This window comes from Gallus gallus, chromosome 4, assembly GCF_016699485.2.
Source record: "Gallus gallus isolate bGalGal1 chromosome 4, bGalGal1.mat.broiler.GRCg7b, whole genome shotgun sequence".
Classification (NCBI taxonomy): Eukaryota; Metazoa; Chordata; class Aves; order Galliformes; family Phasianidae; genus Gallus; species Gallus gallus.
The window spans coordinates 15449566-15471194 of record NC_052535.1 but is presented as its reverse complement, the minus strand read 5'-3'; the positions used below and the strand labels follow the sequence as shown (position 1 = coordinate 15471194).

Genomic DNA, 21629 nt, shown 5'->3' with positions numbered 1-21629 from the left:
TTTACCAACTGATTAAACAAACCTGAGGTGCTGATAACCTTCTTCTGAACTAATCTATGGCAGGCTCGAAAGGATGACACATAAGTCTGAGACATTTGTTTTGGTATGCATTTTCTATAAGTCTTATATCCTACTGCAAGAGATAACGTACTAACGTGGCTCACAATATGGTACCTGTATCAAAACAAACATTCTTGTGTTGGTACAACAATCCACTTATAAAGTGATTTACCTTCTCTAAGTATGTGTAACTCCATATTTTGCCATCTGCCCATGTTCTGGAAATGATGTTTCCGCTTGGATCATACTCCATTTTCTCAGTCCAAGTTCCTCTTTGGATATAGGTCACTAATCCAGAGTGGGAATAAGTGATGTTGACCTCATTGTATTTGCTGATGGGTGACCACAGAACTGGCCGCCCTGTCTGGTCATACATAATCCGAAGAGTGAATTTCCGATGATCATCGTAGATCTTTCCAGTTCTGGTTACATGATCGAAATCAATGGAGAGCAGATTTCTATTGTGGGCCTAAAAACAAAGATAGAGGAAGAAGATGATATACCTTAATTCCAGATGACGGAAACATTTCTGCGTCGGCTCTAATTGGAACAGGCAATGCTTTAACGGTATGACTGATAATGTAGGGCAAACTAAAAATAAGAAAATAGAAAAACGTTCAGGTGAGAAACAGAAAGACCAAGAAACAAAATGCTTCTTGCATTCAGTGTTATATATCACATTACAGGATACTTCCTATTTCCATACACTCAGCTTTCTTTTCCCAAGCTTTTCATCTTTCAGCTTTCATCTCTTCTACAGGGTATGTGATTCCAGTCAAAGATGTGTAGTTAAGCCCACAAATTAACACCTTGCTCTCCTAACTCACCTCCTTTCTCCTAAGCTCCGCTAGTGCCATCGGGTCAGCTGCTGCTCTGGGATAGCCTATCCAGGTCGCATACCAATGTGAAAAAGGAAGAAATGTGCTTTCGGCTCCCCAAGACCCTACTCACTAGTGTCCCCACACTTCTTCATAAAAGCAGCCCACTCCCAAGGCTTGTGAAAGCTGGTGCCTTGGCAGGGGAACAGGCTGACTGCCTTGACCTATTAGTGCTTGTTGTCCCACAGGAGAATGCAGAGGAGTCACCCAATCAGAAATCAACTTAAAGACAAGCCAGACTTCTGAAGACAAAATATGCTTCTCCAGTGCTTCCACCATCTACCTCCTAACATCATTCAGCCACTGGGCAGTCACTATTCAACTTCATTTAATTCTGAATTAGAATTTAGGGAACCATAAAACACTGCTCATTGACTTGTCATTTTCAGATCAATGCCCAATGAGCTCATTGTATTAATTGACTGCATTTTGCCTTATCACTTGTATTAATCTATTCCTATTAATACATTCCTTACAGCTGAGATGATGTCAGCTCAGGTGTTAGAACTGCACAGCACAGTGCCTGCTTCTCCTTGAGAGCTGGAGGCATTGCGGTAAATAGTTAAAAATATCTGTTTAATAATTCAAGCTGTGATCGTATGGTGGTTGTGATTAGAATGAACATTATTTTCATTCCCTTTTCTGTTTTTAGATACAAAATAATTTGAAAATCTAGAAGAAGCAGGTGTTCTTTCTTCAACTACCATTCCTGTGGTTTTATATACACACATGTCTAACTTTAATACTGTTCATTTACAATAGCTGTAAAATACCTATACACCCCTGTAGACTGCTGTAACTATTACAATTTATGCTCTAATGATAGTTAAGGAGCCCAAGTAAAATGTGATGCTCAATTCCACTATATTTGCTTGTATACAGTCTGTTGGATTAAGTTTATGTTAATATATTTCTTTGCAAACTTCTTGCAATTTCTGAAAAACCCCTCTTGGTGGTAAAATATCTGAAAAGCAAGCAGGAGATATACCCTGGCTCATGCTCATTTACTGTATATGTACATACTTATGTTCTTATTGCTAATATTATTATCATTATTGTAAAATGCAGCTAGGAGAAATGAAAGTCTTGAATACAAATTGCTTGCAATCTAATTTTCAGAGACAATATAACGAATAAGAATGGAAAACACAGAGAGACAGAATTAGCAGTGAAGAAAAATAGCAGCAGCATTTAAAGGCTCCCATAGACAAGGCACTGGGAGGCCTGGGCACGGGTTGCCCAGAGAGGTGGTGGTGCCCCATCCTTGGAAACACCCAAGGTCAGGCTGATCCAGGCTCTGAGCACCTGAGGGAGCTGTGGTGTCCCCGCTAATAGCAAAGGAGTTGGACCAGATGGCCTTTAACGGTCCCTTACAACTCTAAGGATTCTATGATTCTATGATGATTCCGTGATAGTTAAAATAAGGTTTGGAGGGGCATCATTGCTTCCTCTATATTCTGTATTTTATGTCGTTTGTGTTTACTTCCTCATATTAGATTTAAGTTAAATTTAACACCCTTCTTTAGACAAGATGCAATGATACATGAGTAGCAGGCTGCATTTCAATGCTGTCATTGAAATGCTGATTTCAAATCCCAGTGGCTTCCTACAGATAACTCCTCCAATGTACAGGCAAGTCCGTAAGGAGCCCCTGTGAGAGACTGGAGCTCATGTGTGCAGTTACAAGCTGGTAAAATCTGGTTTCTGAAAGCAGTGTTGAGTCCAAATTCCAGCTGATGAAAACAGGGAGAAAATTCAGCTGATTTCAATAATCATGTTAGTAGTTCATAAAAAGATACATTATATATTTTTAAGCATTTTTTGTCTCCATTTCTATTTATATGGTAGACATGAATTTTGCAGTTGTAAATAATTGCATAAATGTTCACTTCTCTTGACATTCACTCTCAAATCTAAACTATCTCAAGTGTGAAATCAGATGAGATGATTGTGTATTTCCTTGTCTATGTCTGGACTCGAGTTGATACAGCGTGGCTGAGGATTTGACCTTACCATTACAACTTGCCGTAATGCTGGTAAGTAAAGGGAGATAATCTGCTAAATATGATAATAAACATAGCTGTCAAAGCCTAAATTCAAAGGACTTTTGACTTGAATTGAGGCCAATGAGTTACTTCCATTTTTGTTATTTAAAAAGTAAAAAAAAAGTGAGACTGGCCAAGCATTCAATTTTCAATTTTGTAGATATTCAGTTATAAAACCTGGCCTGCATCCAACGCCAAGTTTCTCTAACTTATGCAAAAGACAGGAGGGAGCAGAGCTGAATTCTAATCAGTGTATTACTATGCATCATGCTCATTGGTTTTAACAACAGCTCTGCTTCATTTTTAGAAGTCAATTAAAATAGCGCTTCAATTGATAAAAAGAGGTCCTCCTAGATGAAGACTGATGTTAAAATGCCTGATTGTACATAGATTTATTATTAATATAAAATGCATACATGTCTACGGACTGTTTTATGTACTTTCATGAAGTGCCAGGGCAGGCAGTTCTGCACTTAAAGGAAAACTGATTAATTCCTGTTTCCAACATTGATTTAGATGCTGAGATAAAGTTAGCTGTCTTTCCCAGCATTTCCATTAACGTACTCATTTCTGCTTTAATTTTAGAGCAAGGAATATGTACAATGCAAAAAGAACCCCTTTTTAAAACACAACTTTTATCACATTATTGGGAATGTGTTAACAATGGCCTCTTTCCAAAACTTATTTTATATTAACAGCATAACATGGTTTCAAGATGGGTTTTAATTGCAGTTAGGAATTAAAAATGTTAGGAGCTGGCAGAAAAGGAATAGCTTTCGTTTCTTCAACTAGGTCATCCTTTATCTCATCCCCAGTGACCTGCCTTCTAATTTACACCTCTTAGCATTCAAAGCCATTTGTTTCAGTGACAGTATCAGGACTGATCTTTAAGTGACATCTTTAAACTTGATTTCTATGCTTTTTTTATTTCCCTAGAAAACTTCTCCATTGTACTGTTTTCTTCCCTTAACTGAGGGCTCCTGCAGATCTGTTCATTTCCACTGAGAACTAGTCCAATCCCCAGAGCTTTTCTTTACATTTATTTTCAAAGTTCAGCATAGTTCTTTTTGCCCTACATTGCAAGCTTTCTAACACACTTCCTATTGTGTCAGTCATGGCATATTAAGTGCTTAACAACTTTTTTTCCAAGCTGGAACTCACTAGAACTCACTGGAAGTTTTCTGAAGGTTTCATCATAACCTCATCCAGGATAAGGGCTGCTACTGATGCTACATTCTTTTTCAAGCACTACTCAAGGAAAGGATTTGTCAACAGTAGGCCTTAAGTGCCTTTCAGTATTGGCTCACTGATTCAGACACTGTATATAGTGGTGTTTTTGCTCCCAATGTCCTGTGCGTTTTCTCTAATGAACAAGTTTCCAAGAAAGACAGCTGTCTGTGGGTATGTTCTGCTGCTCCTTTGCTTCCTCTTCAGCCGCACTGTTCCAGCTTCTTTACACCAGTGCTGGCTCCCAACTCCATCAGCGTCCCATGCAAACATCTCAGTGTTAAAGCTGAACCCTGAGAATCACGTATCTAACCTAGTCTCCAAGCTCTATTCATTGGCCATAGCAGCCTCAATAATCCATTTGTCTTCTGTGCCTATTTGCGTGGTCTATCTTATGCGAAGAATACTTTTTTTCTGCTACCAAATCCTCCTTTAATATTCTATCCTGCCAGATTACTTCCAGCCTTTCTCTGACAGCCCTCAGACAGACAACCCTAGAGCTCAGTGCAGTCAGAGGAGGGGAAACACCATAATGCAGGCAGCTGGCTTTCTTCTGGGTAGGCAAGGGCAATGCATAATCCCCCCATCATCTTGGGCAGGTATAAAAGGAAATCTATAATTCACAGAAATAACAGTGTTCGGCTGCTGCGATGCTAGTGGATATTTCTGGAAGGACAAAGCATATAAGATGGTGGCACACAGATGTTGTTCTTACACTGTAAACTTTCTCGCTGGAGGAAAGATGGAGGAGGAGGAGAGTACACAAGTGCTTCTATGCACCAGCAGACTGACTCTGAGGCAGGTCCATCAGGTGAACTCTGGATAGCTTTAGGTTTTCAATATTCACTGAACATTTTATGCCTCCAGCCAGAATCCATCTAATCCTGACCAGTTTCCTCCCTTTTTTTGGCAAGCAATATTAAGAATCATGCAGAGGCAAGTGAAAATGAGATAAAAGAACTGGCAATCAATTTCAACAACAGAAAACATAAACTGCATAACAGGAAAGCTGTGCAGGATGAAGTACTTTGAAATGTAATGGTGATGAACAACTTGGCCCTGGCAGCATAAGCAGAACAGATGACTGACAATGTCCTTTCCATTTAACACTTCTATTCCGTAAGATCCTTAAAAAAGTATATGCCATACAGTTAATTAAGCACAAAATCACACAGGAACCAATTGATGAGATAAAGTGAGCCACAGAGGCCACAGCTTCAATCCTGCGATCTTAACAACACACCTTTTCCTGACAATACATTCAGCAGCCTCCCTGGACAGGGATCGGGGGACTAACACTAAGATAGGGCAGATGCAGTCAGAAGATGGGCAAGAAACACCACATGGAGATTTTTCCCCACTTGCAAGATCCTAGTAAGTGATTAATTGTGACTATCAAGTCTGAAAGAAGTTGTTTCAAATGTTTTTTTTTTACTCATGGTGGTAATATCATGGCCATATCATACAAGTTTTTGTTTCTGCCTGATAAGCACAGCTGAAAATCAAACTGATACATTTTTTAAAGTAAAATAATATATGGGATATGATAACCAAAAAGAAATCCAGTGATTTAGTAACCATCTCTGTATTTTTAGAACTAACAGATTTTCCTTCAGAGATAATACTCATCCAGACATGTTGCAGTTAATAATGTAATATTTTAAAGGCCAGAATTCCCAGTTGTACTACTGGTACAGGCGCTTTATGGACTATTCATGTGAAAAACAGAACTGATTTTGTAAAAATACCATTCTGCAAGGTAGTGGTCTCTTTGAGCCTTGGTGTTACCTAATTAAATGCTGAATGTTGACCATCTGTCACTGTAGTCTGTGAGTTCTCCTGAAAATAAATATAAACCATGGATGTAATGTTAAAATAATTCTCTATTAGAGCTGTATGGTAACCCAGTCAGAGGGAAAGTGGGGGGGGGGGGGAGGGGGGGGGCTGAAAGCACATAGTGGAGGGCAGAATCCACAGGATTGTGGATAGTTGGGGAGGCTCCACAACACTATGGCTTGCAGGAGACGCCCTGGCACAGACACCTGAAGTATGCCCTGAGAGATCTCTGCATTGAGCAGAGGCTGGAACCTGCTATATCCCCCAGAACAAAGAGGTGGTTAGATCTGAGAGGCAGAATCTGGCTCCAAGTCTGCCACTGTACTGCAGTAACTATGATTCGTCTGTTGCTCGCAGTTTCTTTCAAAGACATAATTAAGTTCTTAGTTGAAAAAGAAGAGGAAGAAAAAAAGTAATTATGGACTTGAGGTCAAGTCTAACAACCAAAATCAAACAGAGATTAAACATCCCTGCCAGTGTTGGAGGAGTTTGGTTTTGAAATTCATGGCTGGAGCCCACCATTGATACAAACTTCCCATTACACTTCTAACAAAGTAGAGCATTTCAACATGATTTTAGTTCAATGGCATTCAAAGGGAACACTGCACTTCACACAAGAGGAAACCTTACCCTTAGCCTTCTCTCAAATGTGGAGATATTGCCTTTGGTCTGCTCCCTCCTTTGCCTCCATTCAATGAGATTTGAGTTATGCTCTCCAGGAAGGGAGATATTGCACTTCCCTAAAGTGGGACTGACTACTCCTGCTAGAATATGAGGCTCTGTGTTAAGCGTGATTTCCATTCCGCTGGCAAAGGTGACTCTCAGAGACCCATCTGGGCTGACCCGGTAGATATTCTGTGTGTTATCTGTCAAAAAAACAACAAGCAAAAACAGGGAATACAGAAAATTTCGGATTTACAGATTTATGAAGAAAATGTCAGGTGCAGTGGGGCTTTGTTTGTCCCAGGTTTACAGACTTCTGTTCATACACTAACTGCAGTGCGAGTTTTGAAATCTGTAACCTCTGGGTCTTCACATGTCTAAGGAACTTTTTATTACATTGAGCCAAATGATTTCCATTGTGCAGGTTTCCTCAGCAGGAGTAAAGAGTTTTGCTTTCAGCCTAGCAGTACACGAACTCACAGGTTGGGTTTTGACCACTGATATTCTTCTACTCTTCCCCACTAGCAGCAGGACCCCAGGGCAGAGGTTCCATGATGGCCAGCCATGAGACTGAGTTCTACTGTATGCTTAGAGCTAAGAGACAAAGAGGATGTCACCCTTAATAATCAATCCCTCCTTCTTATGCATGCGGCCATCAGGACACAGTACTATCAGAAAGATCTCATGGCACTGGCCAAACACAGCATTTCACTACCAAAACGGCAGCAGAGCACATCACTCTTTGGGCACAGTTCTCACAATTACAAAGCTTGGTGTATTATGGGTCAATCCAATTCCCCTAGATAACGGCGTGGTTAATAGCATGTAAAGCTTGGAGACATCGGAGATTTCAATAACTGGAATCTACCCACGGGATTTTTCTCGGAGGAAAAGAATTCACTGGTGGTTTGTTCCTAGCAGGAACCTCAGGAGAAATGTAAGTACTATCGAGCTATTTGTACTGAAACAAGGAAGAAACAAATGAACTAATTTCAGTGTCTTTCTGTCAAACAGTTAAGAATGCAACAATATCCGGAGTTCGAAATGTGAAGACTAGGAAAGAAATAACAGAAATGCCTTCATTACCTTGTTTTAAAGTATATATTGTAGAAGTAGCTGAGAAGTTTGTAGCTGTGACCATGTTCTCTCGGTTTGAAGTATCAAGTTCCACTCTTGTCAGTTTTTCAACATCACTGTGGAAACTGCTGACTTCCCCAGTTGGAAATGTGGCATTGGTCAGGTGCCCATCAGAGTCGTACCTGCAACACACAGCGTTAACACCACAGGAACACCACGTCTGTAGATATTGCTGATATTTTTTAAAAATAGAGGAGAAAAGAAAAAAAGATGCATATTCAACACTGCTCAGTAAGCAAAAAGGTAAGAATTAGCGCACGTTTCATTCTGAAAGCCTACATTTCCTAATGTGAATTCCTGATTATGCTATGGGAGGTGTGTCTACTGGATGCTCCTTGGCACCAGGCAGCCTGTGCACCCTGCAAAGGTATGTTTGTACCCCGCAGCTCTGCTGAAGCCAGACCTTAGGTTACTGCAGCACTCCATAGTGGTGAGGTGCTAGAACAGGCTGCCCAGAGAGGCTGTGGATGTCCTATTCCTGGGGGTGTTCAAGACCAGGTTGGATGGAGCCCTAAGCAACCTGGGCTAGTACCAGATCTGGAGGTTGGTGGCCCTGCCTGTGGGAGGGGGGTTGGAACTTGACAATCCTTGGGGTCCCTTCCAACCCAAGCATGATTCTATGATTCTATAATTGCCTTTTGCTAACGATTAGTGAAGCACATAATATGAATGGCAAATGGAAAAAAAGGGACCTAAAGCGTGAGAAGAGCAACAAAATTGGGTGGAAGTCTGTTTGGTCACCTGTGTAGTTTTCATTCACATGTTACATTTCCCAGGGGCCAGAACTTCTCATCACAAGTAAAATCACCAGAATCTACAGTGCCCCATTTCAGTTTACCTAAATTTAATCAGTGCTAAAGAAACCGTTCTTGTTTAAAGGACTCTACACAATAATCAGGCCATGTTATGAAAAAGTCAGTGAGTAATTCAAAAGCTGTGGAGCAATGTTTCTAATGGGTCTCTTCAGTCTATAGATAAGTTCGTTCTTTCTGATGGTTCACACAGAAAACAACACAGAACAACACTTAGTTTCATATTAGTGCGACCCATCTTAAAAACCTCATTGACCCTGAGACATTTTTACTCATCCAAGAGACCTTACCGAACATGCTCAAGACATATTTGTATGAGTAAAATCGACAAATGTTCATAAAATAGAAGCCCACTTGTGCAAGTAGGAAAGCATAATTAAGTTTTCATCTCTTATTAACTGTCTCTCTGCACTCGCAAAATATATCCTCAGCTGGTGTACCAACTGGCAAAGCCCTGCTGCCTCCAAGGGGAGCTCTTCCAATTCACATCAGCAGATGATCTGGCCATATCCTTCACTTTAACAGGTTAGCATCCTTTCTTTCAGGCCCTCACCTGCCCCTAACTAGACCAAATCTGTGTGTCACAAAAGATACTGATGAACCAAATCAGGAATTCTCTTTTCCATTCAATATGAAAAAGAAAATAGAGCAGCTGTTCTTCTCAAATGAAACACTGGAGAAAGAACTTAGCAAACATCTTGTATTTTTTGACAAGTAAATTCATTAAATGTTAAATACAATATAATCTCACTCTCTTTCACCTCTTAGTGCCCTAACATGCTTTGTGTGACTTCTTTACATCTCACCCTGATGTCAGTTCTGTGCCAATAGACTAAGTGCCACTCTCTGTGATTAAAACAGATTAAGAGCACTCCTTTTCATCATTAGAAAACTCCACAAACACTGGGCAATTATATTTCATTTACTACTTGATCAAACAGATATGACAGCTTGCTAAGTTATTTGGATTTTCTACATTATTACACAAAAATCCTCAAATCATATATTTTTATGGGATAAATGCAGCCAGTTCGTTGGAATATACTTGTGCATAAGAATCAGGATCCACCTCTGCAAAGGACCCAGTTTTGCTGCTTGATGCTGCTGATGAAGAGGTACAGAACTCCCTGTGTAGCTGAAAATGGGACAGGATATCAGACCAGCCTTGGCTTTGAACAACTAACATGAAGCTGTAGAGCACATGTCGATGTACCCTAACTCAAGTAGATGGTACAGCTGACTTCAAGGTCAGTGTCTCCATAATGGTTTCACAGTGTGACCACCTAAAGGGCTTTTTTATTCCAGATTGCTTCAAGAAACCCAGCCCTCTGAGGACGGATTCTGCCACCTTTCGCATGATTAACAACAGCATACTTGGTCTCAGTTCTTGCAGAGCAATGTCCTACCCATACTAGTAGGGGCAGAATCATGACGTATTTCTTAATGTTAATTTGGTGCCCACTTACTGCACTGTTAATCATTCTGGTGACCATTTAATCATGCAAATAATTGCACTCATTTCAGTACTCACATGAGGAAGTGCTCACCAATATTAGAAAAGCACACTTGGGGATAGAGCTTCACAATCTATTTGCATTTCTATGTGTAGCACAGTTAAGAGTTATATCATTTCAAAGAGAAAGCAGTCTAATTAATTTTTTCAGAGAGGGCTGTTTCTTGCAGATGTTTTCTTGTCCTTGATTTAATAGAGGCCCAGTGGCCCCCCTCCCCTTTTATGGCTTTAATGATATAGTATTAGGAAAAGGCCCTATATGACTGAAATTGTACATTAGTACATAATTTTATGCAAGAGCTCTTTCAGTACTTCCATTCTATCAGATTAGACTAGATGGATGACAAGTACTTTTGTAGGTGGTTTTCTACCTCTTAATAATTTTCCTCTGTGAGTGAATCTGACACACAGGTACATGTTCTGAACAGTTCATTATCTTTGCTCATATTCCCAAGTATGTGTGACGTGTTGTTAAACAAACTCATTCCTATTTCAGCTTGATGGTGACATGGAATGAACTTTTGGATGTAAGTGCAAATCTAGCTTAAACGGAAAAATTGATTGCAGGCAACTGGAAAGTTGCTTATATGTTAATTCTCTGAACTCCAGCACTGTATTTATATATGACTAAGGACCATCATCTACCATGAGCTATATATAGTGAAAAGGAAAATCAGCCTCTGAAAACACATCTACATTCAGCATGTCATTGATTATATCAATTGTCCCTTTGACACTTGGCATCTCAGCCACTGAGAAAGTTGTAATACATTATGAAGATGACTTAAAATATTGGTCTGAACAATAAGTATTAACAATATGACTTCACCATTTAATATTGCTGATATTTTTGTAATGTTGAGATCTGTAACTCTGTTAATTCTACCGACAAATCTAGACTGGCAGAAGTGCACAAACATACAGTCTGTATGACTGAAAGCATCAGTGTGGACATTGTCCCTCCATGTAACTCTAGGTGAGGAAATCAGTACTACATACAGTGGGAGGACCTTGCAAGCAGGTGAAGTCCTTTAAAAGGAAATCTTTCTGAGTCCTGCATTACAAACTACTTGCCAGAGGACAACAGGGATGAGCAGTAATTGTCTGAAAAGGTTTACAGCCGATGTCAGTGGGACAAAGTAGAACTAGCAATATTAAGCCACTGAGAAGCACAGGACTATGCATAATCCTCTCTAACATGCTCGAACAATAAAGGCCCTGAAACAATGCATAATGCTCAGCATTTTAAGAAGCAGTAGACATGACTTGGAGCTACTGTGAAAGCTTCTTGAAAGTGTCATCTGTCCATCACTGGAATTGATCCCATTCTTTGGTAGGAATTTAAATGGATCCCTCTTCTTTCAAAGAAGCACATATTTTAATTCACTTCTGTATAGAATAGGTATCACTCTTAGATCAGTGTTTAAACTCCACCAGACAGCAGTGAGCTTTGTGCTCTTGCATGAAACTTGCAACTTCTATCGATAGATACCAGATAATGAGAACTGAACCACAGAGACTCTGTATGGTTTTGTTCTGAATATCATCAAAAATGTCCCTAATTGTTTATACCTGGAGCAACTCTATCATTTACTCTGTCTTTAGTAGAATAATGGAGGGCAAAATGGAAAAATATCCCCTTCAACAACAAATCCCACACTCTAGGCAGCAGTTTCTCCTGCTTTTATCCTACATGCAGTTTAACAAAAAATAATTCTAAAAAACCTATAATGATGGTGACTCAGCTGCCTTTCCAGGTGACTTTTGCAGTAGCTTAATTTCTATTCATATCTCACCTGGATGGCTTTTCATTTTCCTTTTTGACAATGGACTCCTATGCCCTACAGAAAGCAGGCATTACCCTCCTTGAAGAACTTTGAACTAGTAGTGCAGTGTTAACACATGATTTCCATCAATCACTTGCCATGTTCTCAAACAGGAATTATGACAATTAATTATAAATAATGAGAAATCCTGATATATCACACCTCTTTACAAATCAAACATTACTTTTCTCTTGGGTTGTTCTCTCCCAGGGACCAGACTCTAACGTTCTGCCTGTACCTTTACTGGCTTGTCATGTTCATTATGAGTCCTGCCAAATGTCTCAAAGCCTAGCTTATAAGGCCATTCCTACACCACTAATACATCTTTTTCCTATTAGATATATATATATTTAATTATATATCCTCTTTCCCTACCAATGGAGACAAGTTCATTCTTGCTTTAGAATGTTCCTTCTACCAAGATTCTCAATTTCTTTTGTAACCCTCCTTTCTCCTATGAGTATGTTAATTTTCCCCATTTTGCCTTCCTCAGGACTTTTGCAAATCTGTGATTCCCATCACAACTTGCTTCTACTTCTTTAATTACCAAAAATTCCAAAACTGTATTTGCATTTAGAGAAACAGAGATTCACACTAATACGGTATGCATGACGTGTAGTTCCTGTCAGTTTTTCTACACGTAATGGGCACTGTGTACAGAGCTTTTACATTTGACAGGCTTTAACACTTAAGAAACGTTTTAGTGTTTCATTGTAAAAGCTTGTAGAATAGCTTTGTCTTTTGAAATTACTAGAATGGATTAAAAAAAATTTAATGCTTTTTAAAACAGGGCTCCTTACATCAGAAATTTAATGTCATGGACTTACTCATACACAGTTGTCCATCCATTTTCATCACTTTTGGTTGCTAGAAGTCCTGTGTTTCCAGGATATGTCATCAGAGCCAGGTTGTAGCCTTGGGCATAAACCCTTTTCAGAACGCCATTGCTGCTTATTGTCAGCCAGTATACCTGGCCACCCGGCACCACGACCCACAGGGGCAAGCCGCTCGTATCTCTGCGGATGTGCACTGAATTCCCATTGCTGCTGGTAATCGTGGCAACATCCCCTTCCCCGCTGTAGGTGAAGTTGTAAATATAGTCTCTCGTGATGAGGTTCAGGGTGTGCAGGTGGGTGCCGTTGATGGTGAACTGATACAGTTCTTGGTCTGCCGGTGACGCAATCTCGTACATATTTGTGTCGCTGAGGTGAGCCTTGTTTCGGCTGACGGCGCGGATGCGAATGTTGCCAAGGTCTGCTACATACAGTGTGTCATCGGGAGAGACTGCTAAGGAAGAAGGTGCTTTCAGCTTTGCATCTTTGGCATATCCACCATCACCTGGGAGATAAATGGTAATTTTAGTTATCTGTGATGTCTGCATTTAAGCTGAACCTCAAAGCCTGGCATACTGCTTCTTCTCAGCATTTATATGTCAATAAGAGAGTATCTGCTTCCGATTCATTAAACTTCCATTATCTAAAGTTGGTGCAATTCTAGATCAGCCTCAGTAAAGACAAACTAGAAGACAAATTACCCAATTTACACCATTTCTACTAACTCTAAAGCCCTGATGCTCAGGGAAGTATCACACAGTGAAACGTGAAAGAAAAAATGTTAACAATAGGTGAATTTTCATTTCCTGATTCTTTTATGCTGATATGTGGCCCAAGTAGAACTGTGGTATAAATAAAACAAAGAGCACATAAAAATCAGTAATTCAAAGTAATTAAGTGAAGCAAAGATTAGATTGTACTTACTAAAAACTCAACATCATAGGAAAATAAATGAGATTAATAGCCAAAAAAGGCCTTGAAGATATACCTCCTCCTATGTCAATTGTAATTTTACTTAGTACTTATAAATACTATGTATTTTAAGGTTCAGAGAGGATGTTTTCATGATCATGGGCTGTATACCTGAGTATCTTAATTACTTCAGATGAACAGGATGATTTTGTGTAACTGGAAAGGAAGCATATTAAGCCTCACTCCTAGAGAGCAACACATTACTGTTACTATTGCTCCCTTCCTCCTGACTCAGAAATACAATTTGATGGAGGTTCTGAGCATATCCTTTGCTGCCTTGGAAACAGACAAACGAGCTGGTCTCTGCCAATCTGTGCCTGCCTTTCACCAGCCTAGCACGGGCACAATCATTAGATTTGCCACAGTACTTTTTTGTGTGTGTGCTGAGGGTAGATTCCCTCAATCGGAACCCTGGACAGGATGCTATTCAGTGCTAGTACGACAGAGCCACATCTGAAGCTGGCAGCATGTGGCAAAGCTCATGAGATTTTGATTATCCATGATGGGTCAGGAACTCACCTCCTCTGGAAGACCATTTACATTTTTTTTTCTCTCCATTCTTGACATACTTTATGTTTTCTTGTCAGTCATTAACCTTTTACTTGAAATGGGTGGCTTATGAATTATGATAGCATTACAGAGCTGAACAAAGTGGTTCTTGGAGATGACAAGATGACAGTATACTGCCTTCCTCTGCGTAAGGGAACATTCTCTTTGGTTCCATCATGAAATAGGTTTATGTGAGAAAAAAGGCACAATAAGAAGGCGTCAGATAGCGTTTTTTCACAGGATGTGGAACATTTTGATACTCTCCTTGGCATAAAGGGCTTCCACATCCAGGAGCATTCAGGTGCAATCTGTACTGGGGCTGCTAACATCTTCAGCATGAGCAAAGCTGACACAAAAACCCACACTTAGAGCTCATTTTGAATGATATATAATCTCTGTATCGAAACAGGAAAATCTGTGCCACTCAGAAGTTCCTCTAGTGCCAGCTGGAAGACTTGTGCCTCTGCACCCAATGGATTAAACAAATCCATGCAGAGCTGCTGATAAGGCTTTCTGCTTTCCAAGGAAGTTGAACCAGCCTGTTACCCCTGTCACTTTGCTAACCTGCAGCTGTGCCAGAGAGTGTTGACAGTGCAGCAACAGGAAAGTACAGGATAGTGTTGTCTTACCTGAGAAACAGTCACAATTAGGATCAATCTTGCAGTCACAATCTGACGGGGCTCCGGCGATTATGGAGATTTCGCCGTTGGTTGTGACCTGTTGTATCCGGTTGATCTTTCTTTCATCAGTCTCAGCAATGTAGAGTATCCCACTGTGGGACACAGCAATGGCTCGGGCTGACTCCAGGGTGGAATGGATGGCCACCTTGCTGACGATGAAGTGGTCAATGCCGGGCACCTGGCAGTGAATGGGGCGTCCTGCGATGATGCGCACACGTCTGCTCTCAGAGATCTGCAGTACAATGTTGTTGTCCAGGACGTACAGAGAGTTGTCCAGTGGGTTCACTGTCAGGTCTGTTGGCCACTCTAACCGCACCTGTGAAACAAAACCAAGGGGAGGGCAGGTTCAAAAAAGAAAAAGGGAAAAAAGAACAATTAAGACATAAAGCACTTTTGTTCAACCATCTCTGAGGACCATGTCTTCAAGGGGACTTACCCACCACTGGGGTCCTAGTATGTACCTTCAATAGCGTTTGTCAGAAGGCATTTCTACAAGCATACCCTTTTTGTGAGATCCAGCACCAATGTGGAACTAAAATTGATTTCAAAAGTAATTTAGCAACCCCTGAAAGGTATTTGCACAAGTCCATTAAGGGCGGAACTTTATTATACCTATGCATTCATGCAAATAAAAGCACACACTTTGTGTCATGCAACATCAGCCAGAAAATTCTCCAGGTCTGAATGTTATTGTTTCAAGGTTGTGCTCAACACTGGCAGAGTGGGAAAGTTAGAGGTTGTCAGTGTCCTAACACTTTAATTGACCGTTAGCACAAAAAGAAAATGACACGGTAGAAGAGCATGACACATTGCCACAATTTATTTACTAAGCCAGAAATGTTAATAAGACTTATGTGCCATAAAATATATAAGCTCATTAATTCTTTGTAATGTAATAATGCACTGATATATCAGACTTCACACGATAAAGTAGCCCAGCCATTTTTACTTATAATGATTTTGGTTTGCGAATTCAGTATTTCTGTCATGGAGTAAGTAAATTTGTCATAGTTAAGATGAGATTTTTGCCTTTCTCCATGAAGGTCAAGGTATCAACCAAGCAAAGTTTCCAAACAGCACTGGAGAAGATGCTAGGAGAATGACCTTGCTGACTTGATGCCTGTTGCATCAGGACCCAGAAGAATTCAGCATATTTCCAGCTGGAAGTGGGGCAGCCTGTCACCCTGCAAGACAGCTGGTATGGAGGCTGCTGACCACTGTGTGTTCTTGCAAGAGCTTCAAATTCCTCCTACAGAGAATGCTCTGCAGCCAGTGCAATAGTTCTGGTCTGGGAATGAGCAGCTGAGGAGACCGGTGCTTCTCCCCAGTTAAAGGCTGGTGGAGGATTTAGTTTGCAGCTTGTCTATGGAAAGGTCACAGAACAATCGAGTTGCAAAGACTGCAAGACAGACTATTTTTATCTCAAGATGCTTTGCTTGTTATCCTTTGTGAAGAGATGGCTGCTTTTATCTGAGTGGAATTTCTATGGACTAAATACTTCAGTCATCAGAAGAGAATAAATGCCAAACTAAAATGCAATGGTTTTATAGGCACTTTCCACAGAAGCTTCCACTATTTCATGTACTTTTTTTGTTAGTTTTTCCACTGTGCTAATTAAAAAATCTATGAATGCAGAGCCCGCAGATGATAATACAATGCTCAGCACTGCAGAATAACATATGGTGGAGTGTGTGGCCATCACAGGCCACCTGCTCGCCCGAGGTCAGCGCAGGCACTAGGCTGAAGGCCAGCTTCTGCCTTTCGCAAGCATCGGTACTTCCAGATAATCTCATTTCCAGAAGCGCATTGCTGGTTTGATAATTGATGTTTTAATAAAGCGAGGGCACTGCGGCTCCTGTGTCTCGCCCTGTGTGGTTATGCGGTGCACCACACCATTATGAAGGCTCACGGAGTAATCGAACTCCTCCTCGTGCCCAGTCCATTTTACTAGACAACATAATAACTGGCATTAAAACTAATGCTGTTGGGTTCAAGATCTCCTCTGAACCAAGTTGCAGAGTCACTCCAAATGATCATAAGTGTGGTGAGACAGTTGGAAGCAGATTCCTCCCATAAAGGTGCTGAATTGTGTGTCCCACCCAACACGTACGGGCTGCTGCACACTGAGCTGCTAGCACATGCCTTCCTCGCTTCAGCTGAGAGCTCGATGGAACCTGAATAAAACTTCAGGCACATGCAAACCTCTGCAAGGCTGGCTGTGGGAAACTTGGGAAGAAACATATATGCAATGTGCTTTCAACGCAGAACATTTGATTGCTCTGTTAAACTGAAAGGATTATTTGCGATGGCAGACACCTTAACGCCCCCTTCACAGATCACTCTGCTGTAAAAATAATCTGTGATTAACTGTAACTAGATTATTAGTGGGAAAAACTTTGGGTTGAAACTCCCTACTTTTGCCATAACAACTATGCGTAGCACCTGCCATATCTTAATACCTGGTTTGCCTTCACAGACCAGCCACATTGTCTCTGCCTCAGTGAATAAATTGAATTCCTCCCACTGTGAAGGTATGTCTGGTGTCTTGAAGATAAACAGCGGCTGATCTGGACCAAAACAACTTCTTCTCTGGTTGATTTGAGGCTGGTTTTGTTTATTGAGGTAGAATAAGCTTTATGGAAATGTCCATTTCACTTGCAGCGAGGTGCCTAAAACCTAAGAAGAAGCTGGATCTTAACAGCTGCCATTATCTGCAAGTGCACTGCTTTCATACCGATTGCTTCTGCAAATCTAGCTGCATTATGGTAAAAATAGATCAAATTTAAATTGAGGACATCTAAACAGTTCTGGCTACTAAACCTGACCTGCCACCTAGCTCTGCACAAAGCTCACAGAAGGATGACTGTGCTCATTCCCGGGTTTAAAGCAGTCGTGGATGTATTAATGGTCTAATTCCAGGTGAAATATTAAAGCTAGCATGTACCTGTCTAGAGACTGCAGCAAAAAAAACAGCTGCCACTTGCTGCTGGAGGTGAAAAAAAGGCCATGTAGACCAATTAAAAGCAATCAAACGTATGAACAAATGCAAAATGCAGAATGTTCTGAATCCAAAGAGTAATTTCAGATTTAGAAAGAAATCTGTATTGCTCCTGTCAGGATGTGGCTTCATGGCATTAAAGGAGTGTGAGCTGGGGCTGCTGCTCACCCCTCTTCTACCCCTGTAGTCCTCACAGCAGTGCTGAGCTTTCCCTGCTCCTGTGCTGTGTGGGTTCAGGAATCGTGTCTGGCTGAAAACTAATCACCTCAATCAGCTTAAGCTGAAGTGTAAGTGCACCCTCAGGTTCACTGTTACCTTGAAAAGTCACCGGTTGTTTCTTTTCTTTGAAAGCAAGCTGCCCTCTGGCAGGTTTCTGTGACCAAACCATCAGTTGTGCTGCGTTCAAAGCCAATAAACATATTACAGAGAAGCACTTCAATTCTCATCTGATATGACTGTGCCTATTAAAAAGTTTTTTCCAGACAAAAACTCAGTTAGGGTTAGAATATTAAGTCAGTTAATATACTTTTTAATCTGAAGCAGCACTTCATCTGCAGAGATGTCCTCTCCTATAGATGTATATTTTTCTTATAATTAAAAATTGAACCAACTGCCAAGTGTGTTTGCTTACACTTGATAGGTTCTTATTTTTAAGCAGTGCACAGAAATGGCTTTGCAGATTATTTTATTATAAGCAAAAAGATAAGATTTTTTCAGCGGCAGTCAATACCTTACTTCACACATTGAAATTTTCAGGTGACAATCTTGGTTTGGTTCACTGGAGACTGAGCATATGCAATGGAAATCACTGTGGAAACAAGTGAACCCTTGAGCAATGAGACCTTTTGCATGTAAGTATTAGCATGTCAATTTCTCTGGGAGTCCAGCATTTAACTGTCAACATAAAGCTCCAGCTATAGGTAATAACCAATGTCTGGTTTGAGAAGTGCAAAATTAAAACCCACTGTCCTGGCTTTCTAACAGGTTTTTTTCGTGTCAAGTGTTCTGGAAAACAAAAAATGCACTGAAATGGTTTCAACTTAAATACATTTTCATGGGGAGATCTACATTTAGGTAGTTAAATAGCTCTCAGGCTTGAATGGATGGTATATTTTCTTTATTGCAACAATATGCATGTGCCTGTATAACCATCTGCCTACCTATCTATCTGGTTGTGAAAACTAAGTATATTTTGTGCAACAAAACATTGCAACTAAGTAAATATTGTGAGTTTTTCGCAAAGTAGCACTCACCAGAGCATTCACCCATACACCTCTTAAACACGCACAGACACACATGGACACACACTTCAGTGTTAGTAAAGAGTACTGTTTTGCTTTTGGTTTTGACCACATGACAGAAACATTCTGCACATTTTGCACAGTATTTTACAGCTGTGGCACTTTTGGTGTTACTTCACAGAAATCAGATCAAGCAGGTTTTACTGTTCATATCAAAGTAAGAAAAGTAATGAGGGAAAAACTTATCCTTGTCCAAAGAAACACATTTCAAGAGCTTAACTGTTTGAGGTGCTTGGATAAATTTCACTCGGGTAAGTTTAATTTATCGTGGGTTAAAAGAAACTGCATAAATCCATAGGAAGTCTTCACCGTCACTTTGATTTCTTGCCATGAATTGCTTATATGTTTTCATTCAATTTCACGTAGTAGCATAAAATTCATGCCAATTGTTTCTGATAGTCCTGACTGATGGATTACTTCCTATCGGTACTGCTCAGCCTCAAGCATTTGTATTTATGCTAGCTTTATCTTTATTCTGCTCTACGATACGCATTTGCAAACCTGACCACAGCCTCCTTCATATTTCTCTTTTGCTGCTAACCTCATTCTCTCATCTCTTCCTCTCCACACTGACTTCAGCTATTGCTTCCAGCATAGCCCTGTACGCACCCCACTGCTATGTGGAACAGTATTTTCCTCTTCCTGCCGAACCCCTTCTTTCTCCTCCTCCCCTGTGTACAAAGGCTCAGAAAAAGGACTTGCTCAGGTGGGGCTCTAGAGGTGAACACACAGCTTACAAGGCTGGAGGAGCCTAGTTCTGCTTCCCTGAACTTTCTACACGATGTCTCACTATATACATTCCTCTCTATTTTCTCACAGTTGACAAGCACTGATATTTTTTTTCATCATTTTCTGTCAGTTTGCTCTCACTTCTGGGCTTTCTCTTTTGTTGACACTGACACTGTCAGCTCCCCTCAGCAGCGTATCTCCTTCCTTAATGGTGCAGAGACAGAGCTCTGCTCACGCAGCCTGACACAGGGAGCACTTGGCATGGTGGGATTACAGCTTCCTCCCACACGGAACCAGCCTTTGTTTCCCATGCTCCTGACGCTGCCTACTACAGAATTCAGAATTATGCAGTTCAGCTGTAGCGGTCCACACTCTAAACTTCACAAACGTTGCTCTCTATGCATTCATCGTTCCCCAGTGCAAAATCCAAATAAATGAGTTTCGCAGCCTAATGACTGCTGTTTGCTGCTTTAGGCTAGGCAAGCAGCTGTGGCACATTGACAGAGGCAGCTAGGAGCTCTGAGGCCCTGATTCCCTGGGATAATGGTTCAGGCATGCTTCCTCCAGCCTGCTCTTACCCTCAATAATTTTCAGTGGGTGAGCGCCTGTATGAATCCTTCTTTGTTTTCTGGATCAAAGCTTGCTTCCTGAGGTATTTCTTGTGATAAGACTCTAGGAGATGAGTGGTGGGTGCTTCCGTGTGGCAATCAACATCACTATCTGGACAATTTACATTTTAAAGCATTTCTTTGGAGTTTGCCTTCGGCCCAAGAGTCAAGGGAATGCTCAGGACTGTTTACTGGGCTGTTTACTGGCGGAAGATCTGTCCTGTGACCAAAGTCTGCTATGGGAGATTGGGGGGTGATACCATCATATCTTGTGAAGACAAGATACTAGTTGGCTTCTTCATACTCCCTCTTATCTGCTGGCAAGGCCAGGGAGATAGGAACAAAAGGAATTCCTGCTGAGATCCAAAAGCCAGAAACTGTCATTCTAAAAGACCGACTCAACCACTTTGGACTTATAAATAAGTTTGTGCTGCAATCATCATCATCATCGTTGCTGTCACGGTAGTCACTGTTCTCATCAATGGAACAACGCCCAACAGCCCACCTCTACTGAAGAGCAACGACTGAACCACGAACCACGCTGCACCCATAGTGGTGACTATCTCCCTCTTTCTTCCTATAGAGACTCCTTGCTCCCATTTCCTATCTTTTCTGTTGCGCTTTTTCCCTTCCCCATCACCCTAATTTATACCTATAAAGACTCCTTGCTTCTATTTTCTATCTTTTCTATCCTCTTTCTTCCCTTCCCCATTAGCCTAATCCGTAATAGTGTCTGTCCTCCCCTTTCTTCATCTCCCTTATTAACATTTGTAATAAACTGGTCGGACCAACATTTGAACCATTGTTTCTTAATCTCACGCCGGGTATACATACATCGAAGAACCTCCTCTCCCTCCTATAAATTTGAGCGAGACAGGGCCCAGCAAAGGAGTGCAGAGGGTAGGCCCACACCACTGGCCTTCAACACTCCTCTCTGCTATGCTTGCTGCAAGCTCCACTGT

At 40.9% G+C, this 21629-nt stretch overlaps 1 protein-coding gene and 1 long non-coding RNA gene across 9 annotated transcripts in view; one reads left to right on the top strand and one right to left on the bottom strand.

Annotated features, from left to right (window-relative positions):
• Positions 1 to 21629, bottom strand: part of TENM1 (teneurin transmembrane protein 1) — an 846851-nt gene that overhangs the window by 12283 nt on the left and 812939 nt on the right. For all 8 annotated transcript variants that reach the window (NM_001397994.1, NM_001397993.1, XM_046939904.1 and 5 more), the window contains 5 exons: positions 14981 to 15347; positions 12825 to 13335; positions 7796 to 7968; positions 6677 to 6912; positions 233 to 529 (listed from right to left, as the gene is read on the bottom strand). In NM_001397994.1, coding sequence (NP_001384923.1) covers positions 233 to 529; positions 6677 to 6912; positions 7796 to 7968; positions 12825 to 13335; positions 14981 to 15347 — 1584 coding nt within the window. The remainder of the gene's footprint in view (positions 1 to 232; positions 530 to 6676; positions 6913 to 7795; positions 7969 to 12824; positions 13336 to 14980; positions 15348 to 21629) is intronic.
• LOC112532396 overlaps positions 19464 to 21629 on the top strand; it is a 48644-nt gene continuing 46478 nt past the window's right edge. The window contains exon 1 of the long non-coding RNA XR_005859838.1: positions 19464 to 19581. This is a non-coding gene — a long non-coding RNA (uncharacterized LOC112532396). The remainder of the gene's footprint in view (positions 19582 to 21629) is intronic.